At 47.3% G+C, this 20626-nt stretch overlaps 1 protein-coding gene across 1 annotated transcript in view; it reads left to right on the forward strand.

Annotated features, from left to right (window-relative positions):
• The window catches only part of LOC119394039 (ATP-binding cassette sub-family G member 1), a 78413-nt gene extending 58308 nt beyond the window's left edge, over positions 1 to 20105 (forward strand). Inside the window, exons 4-13 of the mRNA XM_037661253.2 lie at positions 550 to 736; positions 4121 to 4266; positions 5468 to 5591; positions 10252 to 10366; positions 13330 to 13469; positions 14611 to 14712; positions 15474 to 15642; positions 16196 to 16296; positions 17821 to 17976; positions 19527 to 20105. Coding sequence (XP_037517181.1) covers positions 550 to 736; positions 4121 to 4266; positions 5468 to 5591; positions 10252 to 10366; positions 13330 to 13469; positions 14611 to 14712; positions 15474 to 15642; positions 16196 to 16296; positions 17821 to 17976; positions 19527 to 19871 — 1585 coding nt within the window. The 3' untranslated portion in view covers positions 19872 to 20105. The remainder of the gene's footprint in view (positions 1 to 549; positions 737 to 4120; positions 4267 to 5467; positions 5592 to 10251; positions 10367 to 13329; positions 13470 to 14610; positions 14713 to 15473; positions 15643 to 16195; positions 16297 to 17820; positions 17977 to 19526) is intronic.
• Positions 20106 to 20626: the final 521 nt, after the last annotated feature.

A 20626-nucleotide genomic window follows, 5' to 3' on the forward strand; every position in this document is an offset into this window, starting at 1 on the left:
CAAAATACAGCATCGATCGGCATTGTTCAGTGAATAGGCGCGTTGTGTACCGCGGCGGGCTTATAACATGGGTGGTGTTCTTTAAGCGCTGCCCTTTGCCAAAGAACTGGTGCTCGCTTATCAGGATTTCAGCGATAAAGAGCCGAAAGAACTAACACGACTGTCCGTACTTTCGTGCACCCGTAAATTAACTTTTAGGCCCGAACATGTGCTTCTTGCGTGCATACTACCAGACACGTCTGCTACTGATAATGATAAGCTTGCACTATAAATGTTTTCGATCACTCTCTCGCTATATAGTTAACGGTTGCTCATGCAAGAAAACGAAAGAATAAATAACGAGTCAGTCTTACTTACTTCAACATTAGAAATATAAACACGCGCGCACATTTACAGATTGCTCAGAGAATACAGCCGAATTATTCTTCGTTTTCGGCGTACGTTAGTGACTCTGCATTTAAGTTTAGAGAAGCTCATTTTTAGGAATCCGGGTGCGACAAGCAACGGAGTTCACACCGTGAATACACGGCACGTTTTTCGATCACGCAGTGACACTGGCTACGAAGGAGAAGTACAAATCAACGGCTACGTGCGGTCTCCGCGGCTGTTCACTAAGCAGAGCTGTTACGTGATGCAGCAGGACCGACTGTCTCCAACGCTCACCGTTCAGGAAGCGCTGACCATGAGTGTCGAGCTGCGCATGCCCTTACTTGACAAAGTGAGCAAGATGGAGAAGGTGAGAACGACGGCTTGATTCCTTGTCCCGTGTAGACAAAGTTCACGTTTGTGTATACGGCTGTAAGCATATGACACTCGACCAATCATACTTCTCGTATATCATCGCTCAAAGAAAAGCATGTACAGGCGGGTACACTGTTAAAGGGAACACTTGCGTGCAGGGCATGTCGCTCTCCTGCAAAAGTATAGCGGCTTAGATTTGCGTAAGACTACTGGTGGTTCAGAGTTACGACTCCTTTCCGCAGGGTAGTGCTGTGTACCAACACTCTTTAGACAGCCACTTGGAGTTAGGTGGACTAGCAGTATGAAAGGTGCTCATTCGAGCGTTCCCTTTAAGAGCGGACTGTACTCTTCATCTGCCTGTAGGCTTAGGCATTTCTCAGTATGTGCCCTCGCTACTTCCCAAGCGCCACTCACTTGTGGTTGTTGTCCGCGTCGACAAGAAGAGGTTGTTGTGCTCATTGACCTTGTATACGTGTCAAATAATCGTAGATTAACCACAGTCTGCAGTACTCCGTTGACTTTTGTTCACAAGTAATGTGCCACTATATTTATTGTATATTGTTTCGTGCGTCTTTGTAGCTTAACGTTTAAATTTAACAGTGTGACACAGATATATGCACCTGTTTCACACTGTGAGCTGTATTTTGTAACGAGTTGGTGCCACTTGTCGACGTGAAAATTGCATACGGCATCACGTAAAGAAAAGAAACGCGCCGCTGAATTGAATATTTAAGGTTATGCTTCATCACAGAACAAACTAATTTTGAATTAGCGTCTTCAATTGAGTTGGTTGGTACACACTGAATTTGACGATGAAACAGCGCCGTGATTGTGTCTTCTCGTCTTCAGCTTGTTCTAAGCGCTGTTTCATCGTTCAAACGAATTTTATTTGACTGCACTGTTGCGAAAAAAACACTTGTACACACAGGCCTTAAGAAAACGAGTTAAGCCACGGGGCTGGAGTAAGCACGCCCGTGGGAACTGAGTCAGCGAGGCTTTCTTTTCATTTTTTTTTGTTGTAATGGTAGTCACGACAGACGTGTCGGTAATTATAACACACGATTACAGTCATCTCTCAAATTATGGTTTCAGCACGTGGCGGCGTTTTCCTGGTTTGGTCACTACCTTCTGTAGCGAAAACAACAGACACCACTGCACCATCAGCGAACGTCTAGAAAGTGTGACGGAGACAATTATATAGCGCACGTGTGTAGTATACGTGTTTCCTCCTAACCTCAAACTCTTAGGGCGTCGCTATTCGCTGAACGAGTCGATGTGTCGAAAGAACGCAGGGCGGGGCGGTAACGGCTGTCGGCGCGCAAGTTACGTACGTGTTTTGGAATCGCGGTATATTTCTCACTGACAAGTGGTTCGTGCGTTCCCTTGTTTCAGGCATTTAGAACTTCCCGCTCTGTGACATGCTCAATACGCAGTACGTTATGCTGTAAGCACGGTTCAGTTAAATGCTTACGAGATATTTTGCCGAACAACGGCACTATGTCCGCTGCATGGGAAGAAGTCACTCGTACGGATTCACCAATTCTATAATTTGACTCTTTGACTTTGTAAGTGGCCGTAATTTTTATTTGCAATATCTTATGTGAGCACAGGAGCTTTCGTATTGCGAGTGAAGTTAAAACTGCGCGAAAAAAGCGAGGACAGTTGGAATGAACGAGAAAGACACCGCAGGCGCACACTGATATGAACCGACTAGCCCGCTAGAACGTCCTACTGGAGCTTGTATAGTCGAGTTCTGGACTATGAGCTATCTACAAATCGCGCTGCTTTTTTGAGAGGCGAGTTTGGCACGCCTGTAGGGCTTCCAGAGTACTAAGCGTATAAAAGTTCCAGCTTTTATTTATTTATTTATTCATTCATTGATTCGTTTGTTTATTTTATTTAATGCCGGAATTCTCGACTGAGAGCATAGCAAGTGGGCACACATTAATTACAAATATGACACAGTGAATGGATTACATTGCGCATTGAAAGACGTATAATGCTATAGCATGCATTATCCGTATTCACTCTGGCATGTTATAGCACAACTAGACATAATTACGCAAATGGCAGCAATACGAAATAATAATGCATAGTTACAAAAGTTATATCCTACTGGACGATGGACACGCGACCAATCGCATTTTATAAAAGTTGTAGCGTATGCACGCTAGTAACGTATTGTCGGCTGGCATTAAAGTACCCAGAAAGGACATCAACAAGAAAAAAGAAATGAGAACTCGCAACAAGGTGACAATCAAATAGACAGCCGCAAATTACGCCACTCAAGGAAAATGCCGTTCCTCAGTATTAGCTTCCGTTTCGCGAACGCGCAGCGTAAACATCGAGGTGACTGCGCATCAATCCATGTCGCGTATCCCACACGGGATGTATTTTATGCAACGCGGTATCTTATCATAACAACACTTTTCCTTCAAACACGCATGAACGTACAGCGTCGTGGCGTTTGATGATAGGCGATGTGCCACTCACCAAGCTACATACAGTCAAGCGTCTTGAGCGCTTGCCAGACATTTATTATATGTGACCTCCTTGGCTACGCGTCTTGGCATCAAGTCGAGCAGATGTCAAAGGCCTCGTAAAGAAATAAAAAAACTAAAGTCACAGTTCTGCCTCAGGGGGAGAACCAATGACTGCGATAGCAACAAATTGGAATATTATACGCAGTAAGGCTAGCAGCTACACTAGCATCCGACCTGTCGTTACTAGACAAAACGCTGGCGTAAGGAAACGCGGCCGCTCCAGAGAGCGCAACGACCTTGGTGTTGTATATCCCTTCAACGCCAACAGCGGTGAGAGTACAGTGCGTACAAAGGTATGAGCTGTCTGCTGATTCCTGTCAAGATAGGGCGCGCGCGACAGCGCCCGCCCTATCAATTCCTGATCAATGTACGCAGTTCCTGCCGGAACCACGGCAAAAACGCTCCTGGAGTGTCCGTATAATTGCTATAGTAGTAAGAAGGCACCAACGAAGAAAAATAGCCCGGTGTAGTAGAAGCGAACTGCAGCAGGATATACGCATTGTGCTGGTCGGTTTTATCGTGGTCGCGAGCGGTGAGAAAGAATTAAGTGTAAGCGTTCGTGTTGCGTTAGCTAACGCTCGCTCCTTCTGACACTCAAGTCCACTCGAACTTACCTGCCTCCCACTTCCGTTTACGCTCACACTTTTCGTCATCCACTTAGGGTCTTTCCGACCCCCGTGAAAAAAGTGTATGCACTACATTCAGAGCGAACATGATTCTATATGTACTCGTCGGTGAGTATGCCAGCATGCGCTGGGTTGTGACACCACCCGTATTTTGTTTAGATATCGTTACGCGTTCGTTCTTTGTGCTCACCGTCGTAATTCGCTCTGTAGGTGAACCACTCGATCCAAGGCTGGGGACTGTACGAATGCCGCAAGACGCGGACGAGCGATCTTTCTGGTGGCCAGCGCCGGCGGCTGGCCATTGCCCAAGAGCTCGTCAACAACCCGCCCGTGGTTTTCCTGGACGAACCGACGAGGTGAGTAATTGAATACACACGTGTTTCTCTATGCTCTTGTGTCTCTGTTTGGCAGTTCCTCTCGTAAACAACGCACTTACACGCCTGTCTTCTCATAATATCGCGTTGCCGAAGCCTTTCGGTCCTTCTTTCCGTCATGCCGCTGGCCATGATCCGTGATCTACGGAAGCGTGAGTGTGCTCGATCGAGGTAACGAAATTGCCACATTATGGAGAAAGGAGAACGGAGCGCGAGGAGGTGGCTACCACTGATGAACGAGTCTCACAACCATGTGCGTTAGCAAAATAATGCTATGCGACTTGTCCTTTTCTTATATAGAAAAAACCGTTGATTTCGTCATAGTTCACGTTGACACACATTCGCAACATTTAATAATGTTATTACAGGAACAAATCATTACGCACACTCTCGACATGAAGTCGGCGGCAACGCCAAAACAGAGCCATTAGCAACTGAAATTGAAAGTAAAGCCCAATGACAATGAAACGATGCCTACCATGGGCCTGCGCGAGTACGAAAGAACACAAGCTTTGACGTGGATGCAAAAATAAAAATGAAGCAAAGACGTGCTTCTCAAAAATGCCTGCGTTCGGTGCCCGGCTTTCCGGTGATAATGATGGGAAGTAAACAGTTCCTTGGATGCAACACCAGTGGTCTTCGGCCGCCAACATCGCCAAAAAACCTGTATGGTCATAGCCTTGCACTTTAAACAATCACAGGACAGGTCCACCTGAATCCTGTCCACTGAAACTGAAACCACTGAAACCTGTCCACCAGTGAAGGCAGACTTTGCGGCCCCCCTAGAGAATTATGGGGAGCCCCCACCCCCTCCCCCCGCCTATGGAGCCCCCCCCCCCCCGCTTATAAGGGGCAGACGAGATAAGTGCGCATAGAATTTTTAGCATTTATAGCATAGATTTCGGTCGATCGTATATTGTCACACATTCATCCCCTATCGCCCCACCCGAGCGCAGGGTAGCAGACCTGATGCTGATATCTGGTTAACCTCCCTGCCCTCCTCTTCATCTCTATATCTACTTATCTATCTACACTTGACACATCAATCTAAATAGCATCGGTGGCAGCCAACATTGCTAAATGTGGATGATAAGGCAGCTGAATATCGCCTCACCGACGAAGTGAGAACACGTTATTTGTCCAGCCGGTGCGAAGGGCTAACACGTGTGTTTTACGTACGCAGCGGTTTGGACAACGTGTCTAGTCTTCTGTGCGTCCAAATCCTCAAGGAGATGGCGGAACGTGGACATACCGTGATCTGCTCGATACACACGCCGAGTGCGAAGATCTTCTCCCATTTTGACATGGTGAGTGGAGGCGACTTTTTCTCGTGTCATTACTCGTTATCGTTGGCGCTTTCTCTGAACCCTATCCGGATTTGGTGACATAAGATCCGGCCTAGTCACCAGACGCCATTGCAAGAGTTTGGCATGCTAATTATATTACTAATCGTCCGCGAGAGTCTCGGGCAGTTCTCAAATCCAACCCTTAACATTTCCCTGATTCTTTCTGGTTAACCTCCCTGCCTTCTCCTTTTTCTGTTTCCTTCCTTCCTTTCTTAACGAAGTGGCATAAAAGAAAGCTTTTGTACAGGTAGCGGTAGCTCAAATTTATTTTTATTATATTTGCGACGTCATTTGTTATTAGAATTTAAACATTTCGTATAACTCTCACAGCACTCTTAGAAATATTGTGAGAAAAGTTCGATTGATATATCTTAAAGGAGTACTGACATGAATTTTAAAAATTTTCGGGTTGTCGCTCTAAATGAAAGCACGGGTGTCGAGAACCCTAAAAAAAGTCACAGTTTCGCCGCAACGGCGAAGCAATGATTGCGATAGCAATAAATTGTAATGTAAAGCGAAGAACGGAAAGCAGCTCGAAATTGCCAGCGCATCGCTCGAGCCCAAAGGACGCACGAAAAGAACGCACACAGGACGAGCGCGAACTAATGCGTCACAGCTCGACACTTGAAGCGCACTGCTCAAACATAAAGCAGGACGCACGAAACAAACGAACAGGTACACACAAGACGAGCGCGAACTAATTGTCACAGTTGTTACTTATTTCTGTTTGAACAGCGCGCTCCTTTCGCAAACGCGGCCGCTGCAGCGAGCGAAGCGAAGCTGGCGAAGCACCCCACCGGCCGCCCCTTCTTTCCTTGAGATAAGCGCACGAAAGCGACGACGCCCTGTAGAGCGAACAGCAACGGCGTTCGCAGGGGCGGGGCGACGATCTTTAAAGCGCGCAACACGCGCGCACGTCGCGCCATCTATGTGGCCACTAAGAAAGCATGCGGAATTACGTGGTGTATATAAATAGCTCGCCGTTAGCAGGCTGAGGGACGGTGCTGTCGTGGCCTAGCGTCTAAGGGCCCGAACACACGTACGCGTTGCAGCGCGTCAACGCGTGACTTTTTGACGCGGCGTCGCGCCCTCTCCCTATGGGGAAAGAGGGCACACGGCTACGCGAAGCTGCGCGCCATCCCTCTCTATAGGGAGAGGGCGCGACGCCGCGTCAAAAAGTCACGCGTTGACGCGCTGCAACGCGTACGTGTGTTCGGGCCTTAACGCGGCGGGCTGGAAAGCGAGAGGTCGCCCGTTCGATTCCGCGCGTCGGAAAGAATTTCTTAATTATTTTTCTTTGTGGCCTTTCTATATATATACATACTTATACATATACGGTGAATGACGGCGACGGGGACGGACATTTTCCAGCCGAGACTGTCCATATAATTGCTATCGCAATAAAAGATTGTCGTGGTGCCTTGGGATGTATTGCATATATTTTAGATGCGAAGTATCTTAAAGGGGTGGTGCCATAAAATTTCGAGGCTATAACAAGCCTGTTGTGGGTTTCCTCTGCATGCAAGGACACTCCACACGAAGGGTCGGACACAGCAAACGTTTAGAATATATTTTAATTCACTTCCAAAGTGTACCTAAATGCCCATTCTCCCGATCAAAACCCATCGCCAGCGCGCCAACACTGACGTAGATCTGTAGGATGGACAACGAAAGTTGTAGTGATGTCACACTAGATCTGCTGTGGTGACGTGAGTGACCTGCGGACCTCCGCCACCTCCGCAACGTACGTACCGGCTGTAGTGAACTAGAATATATATTCTAGTTCACTATAGTACCCGCAAAGCATCGGTTGCTACATCACTCGCCGAGTTTCGATCATTTTCTGGCTAAGTGCGTCACAGCCTTGTGTGGTCACGTGACCACGCCTCCTACACTTCTACGTCACTGCCCAACCTCGGCGCCCAGAAACCGAAACCGAATGTTGTCCACATCAAAAGGCGATATTAAATTATTTAGCGAGAATACGCGAATCTTGGTGCGTGCATCGTTCTTCCTGGAGCTATAGCAAACGCTTACAGCAAAGAACGCGCAAGCCACAAACATGGTGGCACCACCCCTTTAAGGCTTAAGGCGGAGCTCAATCCGGTGGTGGTGGTGGTGGTGGTGGTGTGCGGCGTGACCGCCCTTACTGCGCATGCGCATACCCTCTCCACACACCTCCTCTCCACTCCCCCTCTCCCCTTCCACTCTCCACATACCCTCCTCCCTCCCCCTCTCCCATACCTCTCTCCACTTCACCTCTCCCCTCCCCCTTTCCACTCTTCCTCTGAAACGCGGGCTAGAGAGAGAGAGAGAAACAACTTTATTGACGGCACAGCGAGGTCGTTGAATTTAGCTTGCCGGTGGTTCGAATGGTGGTGGCAAGTAGCTCGCCACGACCTTTTCGGCCCAGTTGATAACTTCTGTCTGAATACGTTGGTCATTTGATGACAGGAGTGACTCCCACGCCTCGAGGGAGGAAGCTGGCAGTATTGCTTTTGGAGGCGGGTTTCCCTCGCATTCCCAAAGAATGTGATTTTGGGTAGCCTTCAGGCAGCCGCAATGTCGGCAGTGCGGTTGGATTGATTCCGGGTAAATTTTTGACAGCCGATGGGGGCTGGGAAAAGAATCTGTTTGAATTTGCCTCCAGATCGTAGCCTGTGCCCTTGTGAGGTCTGTATGCGGGGCCGCGTATGTTTTGCGGTTCTCTCTATAATATGCTGTAATTTCATTATATGTGGTGATTCCCTCCTGCGGGAAGTCCAGGGTGGAGGGGTCCACCTCCCGGTTGATCAAACCTCGGGCTACACGGTGGGCCGCCTCATTCCCCGGATTCCCCGCGTGAGCGGGCACCCATACAAGTTGCATCTTATTGCTGCATTTGTTATTTTTAAGGATGTTGGCCGCGATCGGCCCAACACAGCCCATCATAAAGTTCGTGAGCGCCCTTTTAGAGTCACTCATGATGTAACTAGTTGCGCGTACTGAGGTGGCCAGCGCGATGGCGGCTTCTTCGGCCTCTAAGGCTGAGGCTGCTTTTACGGTGGCTGCAGTAATAGGTTCCCCGTGGCCGGTCACCGCGCATATGGTGTAACGGTCTCTCGCCTGTCGAGCAGCGTCGACATAGACTACGTTTTGGCGATCCTGAAAGGTTTGTGCGAGTTTTTCTGCCCTTGCCTTTCTTCTTTCGTCGTGTATTCCTGCCAGCATATTTTTGGGCAAGGGTTTAATCGTAAGGTGTGCACGAGTTGCCAATGGTAAGAAAACCCTATTGTTGAGTGTGTAACTAGTGCGTCGGCCGAGGCGGCTGAGTATCTGCAAGCCTGCCTTGGTACGTGAAAGCCTTTCTTCTTGGGCCGTTAGGTGTCCTTCGATTAATTCCTCCACTGTGTTGTGGATACCCAAACGCAGTAGTTTTTCTGTGCTTGCGTACCTGGGAAGGCCCAGAGCACACTTATATGTTTGTCTAATGAGGGAGTTGAGTCTTTCCACATCCCCCTTTCTTAGGTGGTAGTAAGGGAACGAGTAGGTGACTCTACTGATGACAAAGGCATGAATTAATTTGCATACGTCTGGTTCCTTCATTCCTATGTTTTTAGTGGCCACTCTCCTGAGAAGTCTTGTTGTTTGTTGCATGGTGACCTGCAGTCTGTTTAAAGCTTCGACATGCCGAAATTCTCTCCTGTGCAACGCCGCAATGAGCTCGAGCGCTTGCGCGTCCCCTCCCTTTCTCTCTCCTTTCCTACGCTGCCCCCCTCTCGCCCGCCTGTCGACCGCGTTCCCCGCTCGCCCGGTGAGAATTAACGGCCAAGCTAGATGGAAGATACGACGCGCGTAGCGTCCCTCTTCGCGTTCCACGACGCGAGGTCGGCAGCATGCCCAATGAACGCCAACGGAACGCGATCGTGCAAGTGCTCCGGCTTCGCATCGCCTCATGGTCCCCTTAGCGGGAGTTGGTGTAATTTTTTAATACCGCTTCTTTCAACCAGCAGTTTCGGTTTCGGTTTCGAGAGGGCGGCTTCATAGTGACGTGTCAAGTCTGCCCGTGACGTCACGGACAGACTTCAACCCACGAAATATGCACCTGCTGTCCTTTGCTGTCAGTCGAACGTGGTTCATGATGAGTGAACTGTCGTCCAGTGCCTCCGACAGCGATTTCTGTGATTTAGGCTGGATGCAGAACCCAGATTTCGCAAACCAAGTGAGCTGACTTGAAACGTCATAGGGCTCTCCATGCGGTGAAGCTGCCTTGCAGATGCTGGGAGATGAAAACTTTAAAATCAAACTTAAATATTTATACGTGTTTCCCGGATGCGGTGTGGGGAGAGCGTTAACACTACCCATGCCAAGGCAACCAAAAACGTCCGTTTTGCTGCACTTCAAAATCGTGTCAGTACTCCTTTAACGTGTGTCATCAACCTTGAGTTTGGTCGCCGCATCACTGGTATCAATCACTGGTATCAATCAACAGCGTAAAAATGCTAATTTAGTAGTAACTACGCGCTTTGATAAGCTCCCCACGGCAACCTTAATTAGCAGGACCAGTCATGTGAATACTTTTGGCAAATACATTACGAAATGCATATTTGTTGCTGAAGAAGATGTCTCAATTTCTTTACAGCTGTACATGGTATCAAAAGGGCGTTGCATATACAATGGCCCAGTGGACGATCTCGTTCAGTTCCTGTCACGTCACAGCCTGAATTGCCCTCAGTACCACAACCCTGCCGATTACGGTGAGTGAGTGAGTGGAACAACCTTATTAGGTCCACAATAGCCGCGAGTAAATTCAACGTCACCTGGCTATAGGCCTACTCGGGTACCGTCCGGTTAAACCTGACGGCCCTCGCACTGGCCCTCTGAACGACTAGGATTTGAGAGGTCTGGTCCTGGCCCTTAATGAGTTTCTTCATTTCCTCATGGGTGAAAGGGGGACCGGCAGAGGCGCAGCCCCACGGGACATGCTCGAAGTCCGCATAACCACCGCACAGGGCGCAGTCCGGGCTTGGGGAATGGTTCAGGGTACATTGTGTGTAGTGCCGCAGGGCTCGGGTAAGTGCTTGTTTGTAGTCGTCTGAGAGTGACAGCTTGGGCCCTGCATAGAGAGGAGTGTGGTAGAGGCGGCACTCTTCTTGAGAGATAGTGGTGCTTGCATATCTCGTTGTACGAGCAGAGAGGCTCGGGTCGCCCAGGATATGACGCGTTACTCGGCACACGGTCAGTCAAACCTAATGCAGCCGAGTGCGCCTCCTCGTTGGGATTGAGCGAGAAACCCTCAATGGTTCCAAGGTGCTCAGGAAACTAGGCCAATGAGTAATTTTTGAGGTCTTTGGCTTTTTGATTGACCTGTAGGACCTGGGGAGCCACCACGCCCATCTTAAAGGCCTGGATAGCGGCCTTGCAGTCTGAATAAATTGTGTCACGTACACCGTCTGTCAGTGCAAGGTCAATGGCAACGTGCTCTGCAACGTTGGAACTAGAAGAGCGGATGACAGCGCAGCTGATGACTTTGGAATCACAGTCGACGAACACTGAGCAGAAGGCTTCTTCTTGAGTGTACGAGGCAGCATCTACGAAGCAGGCCCGATCCTTGTCCAAGCGGACACTGGCGAGCAGAGCTTCACCTCTGGCTCGTCTTCGTGCTTCCTTGTAGGTCGATTGCATATTGCGCGGCATCCGGTAGTGGCGTAGCAAGGAGGGCGGGGAGGGCACACCGGACCCGTCCCCCCCCCCCCGAAATTTTTTTCTACCATGTGCTAAAGAGCACGAAATGACACTCGACCACACTTACCTGCCCGGTCCTTACGTCACATCAAGCGCGCGAACCTCTCTCCCCCCCCCCCCCCCAAAAAAAAAAAGAAAAGAAAAGAAAGAACTGCCTACGCCACTGCATCCGGTGTATGGAAGCATTAGAACTTGCGTCGTTGGGCAGCTTCACAGCGTCAGGACCGACCACTGTGATGTTGCGTCTCAGCATGCCGACTACCGGCCGACTACCGCGCAGGCGCTAAAGTCCGGAACGCAATGACAATCCCGGCAGTGTATCGCGAGGTGGCCCTCTCTGCCATTTCTGACGGCCGAAGTCCTGATAAGTCAGTACGATTAATTATTGAGGCTAAGAAAATAATCGAATCAGGCGATCTATGCGTCAGCGTTGCCTCCATTTTATTATCGCCAAAAGAGTTGCGCTACTTGAATGCGACTGCGCATTGAGGCACGATGACTGCGCGCGTGGTGTATAAATATGTTCTGTGCTCTTTCTAAATAAATCTATGTTGGAAGTGGCGCTCCGTGTGTGTGTTCCTATTCTTCGTCCGTGTCTTATTCGCGCATTACAACTTCAAACCTATATTCCCGCAATGCGGTGCTTGCACTGCATTCATGGCATGAACTCAAATTAACCACCATTCCCACTTGCCCGACAACTAATAGCGATCTTATTTATTCAATTATTTACAGTCGTAAACAAAATCATCCCAGCGGTGCTCAGTCGCTTTTTGAACCAAGGGTTTTAGGAAGCTTTCTTGTCAGACCGCTGTTTCTGTGCATACACTTAAGATAAAGTTGTCCAGTCCGTCACGTACGGTCGAAAGCTTTATCGGAACCCAACGGGAAATGCATTCACGAAAGAAAAAAAAAATGGAGGCTACCCTAATTCTTGTCTGGTAGTGGCATTCGCGTGTCGGCTCTCGTGTGCCCTGTTGTATTCCTTCTGTTAGTGTTTCGTTGGCCTGCCGAAACGGATCTCAGAGGCCGCGTAGAAAGACGCGCGTGGTTGAAACTGCCCCCCACCAGGTGCCGCAACGATCCCAGATGTTCGCAAGGAAACCTTCTGCTCTTTCAATGAACTCATTGAATTAATTTTAAATTATTATGCTGACAGTTATTCGGCCGTTATTTTAAGTCAACCTATGCTCCGATATCACATATAGCTCTAAACTTAACCCAGAACCATGGATTTCGTACCAGTTATACCTTTTAAAAGACTTTTTTTTTCTGAATATTCGGAAAACCGGAAGTAAGTGCTCGACCGGAAGTGCTTGGGAGAGAAACAAGAGTTCTCACACGGTGCTCGTTCAACTAAAAAACACTAGCATTTTCAGCGCAGCCTAAGAAACACTAGGGTCTTTAGAATTACGTATGTATGGATTTTCTAGTAAAGGAACACACCACCTAATACTTACGTATTGATGTTGCGTCTCAGATATGCGTAATATTTGCTTTTTGATCGACAATGTTCACAAGTATGAACGCAGCTACCAGTTCAAGATGGCTGGGCGTTCAGCAAGTGCTTAAACTGTGGCCGGGTGGCTGAATCGTGTGACAGACAGACAGACCGACCGAAATTTCTGCGTTTAAGTTCCCCAAGAAAGACTATCGTCTTTAAAAAAAAGATTCCTGAACACCATTTTTCAGCCACAGTTTTCAAAGGCAGGATTCTCCACCGTTCCAGCGTGGAATCAATGCGCACTGGTCGAAGGAAAAAGTGTCAAAGCTGGCAGACCCTTAGTAAAGATCTCAGATATGCTACACCGCGGACATAGCGTCGTAAACTAGGTCCACTTGTGCATATATATGAAAAAAGATTGGTACTGTCGCACTTCGTAGCAGATGACGTCATAACGGCGCCGGTGGCTGCCAGATGACGCTGTTTTATTGCGCTAACACTTCACTGTCGTTGTATTTTTGGCCATAACAGTTGCTGAAGTAGCCGCTGGCGACTACGGAGACTACACGGAGGAACTCTCCAAAGAGTTTGAGCAGCCGCTTCCGGAACAGAAAGAGTCGGTAGAGAGGACACGGCGAACGATATACGGTGGCAAGATCATGTCTGAAAGGGTAAGCGATTTCCCATGTCTACTGGCCCTTTCTGCCGCATGTGATCTCTTAACTGGTTATGATCATCACTTTAACTTAATTATCCCAATAATCATCATTATGGTGATACCCTTTAAAGCGGGGCGTGGAAAAATCGCTACCTTTCATGTTGGCTGCCATCACATGTTATTGCACCTGCTGCAGACTGCAGATCCAGGCAATCTCTTTCAGATTTGCATTTACTTCGTTCAAGGTTATCGTTCTGCATTGTAGTGGTGCGCTTCATGCCTAGCGCCATCTCTTGGTGGTCGCTCAACTGCGATTCTTAAATCATGACCTCCTCGTTTATACGCTGACGTGCAACGGCGGCGCTATGTACGATCGTACGTGGATGGCACGCGTAAGATTATGGACATCGCCAAAACCACATCGCTGCAAACAACGTGGTTGTCGATAAAGATTTGATTGGCATATAAACCAAAATGAACAAAAATTTCTCGAGCACGTTTTTTGATATATGTCAAAACATCAGACGTATTTACACTGTGCTGCAATAGCCTAAATTGGCGGTATTGGCTAGCGATATCTTAAATTTATCGGTTTGTGTAAGGCGGCGTATAAGGTCGGTAAAGTGTCGGTTGTTATAACAACAAAATGTGAGGTCCCATTGTGAATTTGCGATGGGTGGGCTGTTGTGTATAATTATTATTGTGTATAAAAATTATTGTGTATTGTGTATAAAAAGCGCTAAAAACGGACGAGGCAGTCCGATACTTGGATTCAACGCTGCCATGTTAAAGTGATTATTTTGGTAGACTGTTATGCAGGTTTTTTTTTTTTGCATGTAGATGGTTTGTTCTTTTTCTCGTATGTTCGTGCACCCGTATCACTTCGTCATGAGTTGCTGGTTTTGTAGATCCGGTTTGCTCTGCTGCGCAGACGATATGGAGTGTCACGTGACCAAGTAGGCTGCTGTATATATGTGTGCTTGTGCCTTTCAGTAAACTCCAGTTGCGAGTCAGCGCCTGTGTCGTGTCTTCCTTAGTCCTCGTCCGTTTTTAGCGCTGTTTTTCCTTCGCAACGATGAACCATCAGTTAGCTCAAGTTTCTCTTCTAGTGCTGCGAATGACCACTAATTACTTGTATGTATACCGCTTTTCAGCACATGGCAGAGGTCAACAAACTCTACACCTTCACAACTTCCAGCTTTCACCAATTAGGAATCCTGCTCAGGCGGTGTTGGCTCTCCGTTGCAAGAAACAAGGTCAGTAAAAACTGTTGTGTTGCCTTTGGAATTGTCGAGCAATGGCACACGTTGAACGGTCATGTTGCTGAGATTTTCATGAACGTTAAAATGGCATGCTAGGTGTAAAGTAAGCTCCTGCCGCGTATATATGTAAAAAATTCGTTATACATTTATCGAACTCCTACACACTTGCATTCCACATTCCCCACTGCTATGGTATTCCGTTACATGTATAGTCCAAGGTTCGACGAGAATTCGTCAGGCGAGGGTGATTCATTGAAGAAATAAAACAGGCACGCGCCTTTTTCAAAAGAAATAAACATATATTGATATGTACATGTACAGTACGGTCCATTGTTAAAGGGAACACTCGAATGAACACCTTTCATTTTGTTCGCCCCCTAACGGCTAGCGCATGTGGATTGTTCGTGTATGTTAATAGTCTGTCATAATGATTCAGAACTACCAACGACCAGTAGTGTTATGGAAATCTAAGCCACAATGCTGTTGTAGGAGAGAGAAATCCCGACATACCCGGAACGCAAGTGTTCCCTTTAACAGTGGACCCGTCTGCACATGTCAATATGTGCTTACATCTACGGTAACAACTGGCACGCACGAACGCTCTGTGTACGTCCTGTTACAGCTCGTGCGTATTCTTTCAGCTCAACAGCTATATGTAAGAACGGTTTGCATCATTTTCGTAAGGTGTTGACATGTGGGGAAAGTAGACCCACGAGAGCTGTCTTCAAAGGTGCGTTGTATAACATTCCCCGCAGGTGGCCACTCCTTTGAGGTTCGCCGCATACCTTGCGTTCGCCATCATGATGATCATGCTGTACTACGACATCGGCAGAAAGGCGTCTACCGTCATTAACAATGCGAACATGTTCTTCGGCATGTGCTGCATCGTCATGTTCCAGTCCATCCTGCCCACGGTGATCGTCTGTGAGTGAAATACTTTGTCGTCCTATTAATAACTGTTCAACGTCCCAAAACCATGAGGGCGCCGTAGTGGAGAGCTCCGGGAATTCCGACCACATGGGGTTCTTTAACGTGCACGTAAATCGAAGTACACGGGCTTCAAGCATTTTCGCCTCCATAGAAATTGCGGCCGCCGCAGCCGGGATTCGATACCGCGACCTTCGGGTCAGCAGTCGAGCACCAAAACCACCAGACCACTTTGGTGGGTGCTGTCCTTTTTCGTACTCTTCTCTGATCAGTGATTTCTGTTTCTGCAACTGGAGTTTGCACATGTGCGAATCGGAAAAACGTTTTTTTGAGGACCCAGTAATCGTGCTTCGGCACTCTGCGTTAGCGTGAAGATCTCGTTTCACAATTTTCGAGGCGGATCCTTGGGCTAAATGCACTCGTTACGGTTGCAGCATGGTGTGAACTTTCAACTAACTACTTTCTATGTGGTTTTTGGTTGTTGCGGTGCCATGCCAACAGCATCTATAGCTTCATTTCATATTGTTACGCGTTTTTGTTTCCCTTGCAGTTCCCATAGAAATTTCGGTACTCCAGAGGGAGCACAGAAACCGGTGGTACAGCATCAAGCTCTACTATTTGGCTCGCTATATTGTCGAGCTTCCATTTTTGGTAAGCATGCATCTTTGGTCTCTTTGGCTTCTTACAGTTCCCGTATTACTTTAGAGTCCCACCAGCATGATCAGATGCATCGTTATTCCTAAGGGGAAAAAATTACTGTGTTCACGTAAATTTTTTAGGAGCATGAAATTCAATACATTTTCTTTACCTGCGTGCTATCGTTGCCATGGCTCAGGGGCGTAGCCAGAAATTTTTTTCGGGGGGGGGGGGGGGGGTTCAACCATACTTGATGTATGTTCGTGCGTGCGTTTGTATGTGTGCGTGTATATATGCGCAAGCAAAATTGAAAAATTTCGGGGGGGGGGGGTCGAACCTCCCCAACCCCCCCCCCCCCCCCTTGGCTACGCCCCTGCCATGGCTCTTGACAAGGGTGCTGGCACTCGTCTACTTTCGATATGCTGCCGGCAAGGTTTCTTATTGGGGTCATTTTTTTGGCAGAATACAGGAGTTTAAGTGTAGCCTTTAGCAAAGGCTGACCGGTGCTGGGGCTCCACAAACCTTTTTCTTTCATATTTTTAGTTGTTTATTGGTGTTTAACGGAGCTTTTTCTAACGCAGCAACCTTCATCATGTATTAGCAGGACATGAACAGAGGTTTACGTGAAGGGACACAATTGACAGCGTTTCTCTGACGAAAACTACAAAAAAAAAAGAGCCGTTGTGCTCTCTAAAAAAAGAACAATATTGCGTATGAGGTCTTACAGAAAAATTCATACATTCCATTATATTGCTTTATATTATTGTATATTGGGGTTATGTGGCATGCAAGTTTCTTGGTAGAGTTGTCAGGGTTCGTAGACACAATAAGAAAAATAAACGATCACTAATGCAACGGAGAACGTAATTGTGAAAGGGGCAACCCAAGCCTTTGTCGTTCGTTCATCGGTGGCAAATGCTGTTCTTCAATCCCACTTCATGGTCCTGATAACTATGAGCACGACAGCTGTCCTTAACAACTATCCGTACAGGTACTCACACACCTTCTGTACTAATGATCATATCAAAAGAACAAACAGCTAGCTTAAAGGGACACTGAAGAGAAACAATGAATCGGCTTAGATCGATAAATTGTACTCTGTGAACTCTAACGTCGTTAATTTCACAATCATAAGTTTATTAATAGAGGAGAAAATGAAGATCAAAGTTTCATTTTTAAATTTTGCGCCTTAATGTCCGCCTTAATGTCAAATATGTGACGTCAAATATGTGACGCCACCCACATTTTCTTCTTGCGCGTTTTCTCGCTTACTAAGCGTCTTCTCGCGGCAAGCACGGTGTATTTGGTATCGTGAAAGAGTAGTTTACTAATGCGAGAAAAATCGTTTTGCTCTTTAGTGTCCCTTTAATATTCATCATTAGCGGCCACTTCAATCGTGCAGCACAGGCTACCACAATGAATGTGATAAGTGCTGTACATTTAGCTGATCAGTTAATAAAAACGCGAGGTCTTAGCAATCCTACGTGAATCGTATATGTGGAGAGTTGACAGCCTCGAACGGATTCGCTTTCCTTGCAGGTCATTCCTGTCATTATGCTCATAGCGCTGATCTACTATCCCACGTCTCAACCGCTTGACATGTGGAGAATAGCGAGCCTCGCCCTGTTCAACATTCAGCTTTGCTCATCCATCCAAGCTCTGGGACTCATCGTTTCGGCGGTCACAAAACTGCAGGTAGGACGCAACACAAGTTATACATAGCAAAATAGATTATTTAGACAGGTGACCGAGAATCGTTGTTTTGCAATGATGTCATTGGTATTTCCATGGACACTTCGTAGTCTGACGACTTCCTGCATTTCATGGTTTATTTCATGCTTAACTTTTGTGAGTAACTTGCTTGTAAGTCTGTGTTTACAGACTTACAAGCAAGACAAGATACTGACAAATATGTTTTACAGCTTTTGTGTGTAGAAAGAGTGTACACATTTTCTCCTCTGAAGTTTATATATATGCAGGTAAAAAAAATTACGTGGGGTATATAGACAAAACACTTACTTGTACCTAGTAGAGCTTACAGCTTCATCTAGCTGAACTTTCGCTGCACCCAAATACACTAAATCGGGTCAGAGCCAGCGGAGAAAGCGTATGAACAACGTTCAAGTGACTACGCAGCACATGGGTTGTGCCATGTTGTATCCCTTTTGCCGTAAAAATTATATACACCTTCTGGAATCTCTATAAAAATTAGATTTCGCCATTATATTGCTATGTGAGCATTCTGTGGAAAATAGGATACCATAAAATAAGTAAATATTCTTTGATGTCAACATCTCTATGGCCGCCTATAGCACTACTGGTTATCAGTGAACACTTCAATAACGCAGCAGGTAGTTGCTGGGCAACTGCTGGGTTGAGTAATTCAAGTTTCTTATGTTACTGTAAAAACTCGACACCCTTCCCCTACCAGCATAAGCTAGTGCACAATTCTATGCTACTGACATTTTACAAACATTCCAGAACAGACGTCAAACGTACATTTCAGGCAATGCCCCAAACACCTTCCTTCTATCTTGTCTCAACCTCATTGTCCCATTTATTTGAAGCCTTCAACCCCCATCATCCGTACTTGATGAACGAGCCTTTTTTCTATCCCCCTCACACTAAATGAGTGTCAGCTCTGAACCTCTAGCGCATACTTCCTTGCATCAACTTGACGAGAACGGGTTGAGTCAGAACTCAAGCTGGCACATTCTGACAGATTTGAAATGCTCACAAAGCGAAACTGGTGATTCAACACGCCACTTGCATCCGGTTTGAGAAAACACACATCGGTGCTTGCTCGGCCCGATCCGCTAGCGGACAAGAACTCGTGGATGGGTTTTGGCGCCTACAAGAGAACTTTGCGCGACCCAACCCGAGTTGACCAAAATTGGTTGGGCTGTAGTGTAAGCGTAGCTTTATAGACTATTTTACGGATGGGTTTCGGTGCCGCCATATTGGGCTGTAGCCCAGACGTTTCGTATCTTCAACAACTAATCGAACATTGCTACGGTAGATGCATACGCATCAAAACGGTTGGGTTGGTGCATTCGACATTTCATGAGGTTATGAATTCTCGTCGTGATATACAAAAATAGGAAAACATTCGCTTAGCAGCCCGAGGTGGCGGCGCCCTTTTGTCTTATATAAAATTGTCTATAGAGCCTGATGGCAGTGGCCAGCATGACATTCCAGATAAAAGGTTTTCACGAGATGCCCCCTCTTGATCCTTCTCATTGCAGACGGCGGTTTTCGTCGCGCTACCGGTGGTGTCGCCGTTCTTCTTCTTCAGCGGCTTCTTCGTGCAGTCGCATCTCGTGTCGCCGTACATACGATGGCTGACGTACCTGTCGCCCATGTACTACGCCTACCACGGCATGCTGCTCTCGGTGTACGGCTACGACAGGCCGGCACTCAGCTGCGACGACTTCATCTGCCTCTACGAGGACCCCAAAGAGTTCCTCCAGTTCACCGGCACGGCGGACAAGAAGTTCCACGTGCTCGTGCTCTCCCTATTCGCCTTCGAGATCGTCTTTCGCACGGTCGCCTTCGTCCTTCTCAGGCTCAGGCTCAAGCAAAAGGAGTGAAGAACACCACGTGCCTATTATAGACACTTTGTGAGGACTTGGTCGTCATGTTTCGAACGGGCAAACACACCTGTCCCCACGGAGGCAATGGACTGGAGGGACAAGTCCGGAAGGACGACCTCTATCCTTGCTATGCGTTGTGTTCCATGGGGGAATTATCATTTTCATTATATATAGGCACCATCTATGGCAGGGAGCGTAATGTTCATAACGTGAGGACTGTATGTTAGGCCGCAGGGCTTAAAACTGTATGTGCAGACTCTTCTCGTTTACTGACCCGCGGGGCCTTGGTTCACGTCATTGCGTTGAACAACTCTGAATATTTTACTGAAGAGAGTGACGCGGATACATTCAATTCCTGTGTTCTTACAAAATGGGCACATTTGGGCTGTAGTTAACACGAACCCAAATGCAAATTTACAAAGATGTGAAGCAAGAACGAAGATTACGAGAGTGCGGGCGTGCTTATGCATGCTCGGGCTTTTCACATTTATACATTTTGCCGCGTTTATTTCTGTGCATACGCCCAAACCAAACCAAACAAAACCAAAAGGCTCGCATCAAGGCCCCCGCCGTCTAATATGTATTTTGTGTGACAGCCAGTCACGATTTCTTCATTGTCATCGCATTGAAAAGAAGTAAGAGTGTATGTAAGTAGGGTTGAGGAGCACTGTGCTCTCGAGCAAATGCTCTATATGGCATTCATTGTATGTAACGTTTTAGGCAGGCATGTATCATATCACTCATTGAAGTTC

This window comes from Rhipicephalus sanguineus, chromosome 5 (genome assembly GCF_013339695.2).
Source record: "Rhipicephalus sanguineus isolate Rsan-2018 chromosome 5, BIME_Rsan_1.4, whole genome shotgun sequence".
Taxonomy (NCBI): domain Eukaryota; kingdom Metazoa; phylum Arthropoda; class Arachnida; order Ixodida; family Ixodidae; genus Rhipicephalus; species Rhipicephalus sanguineus.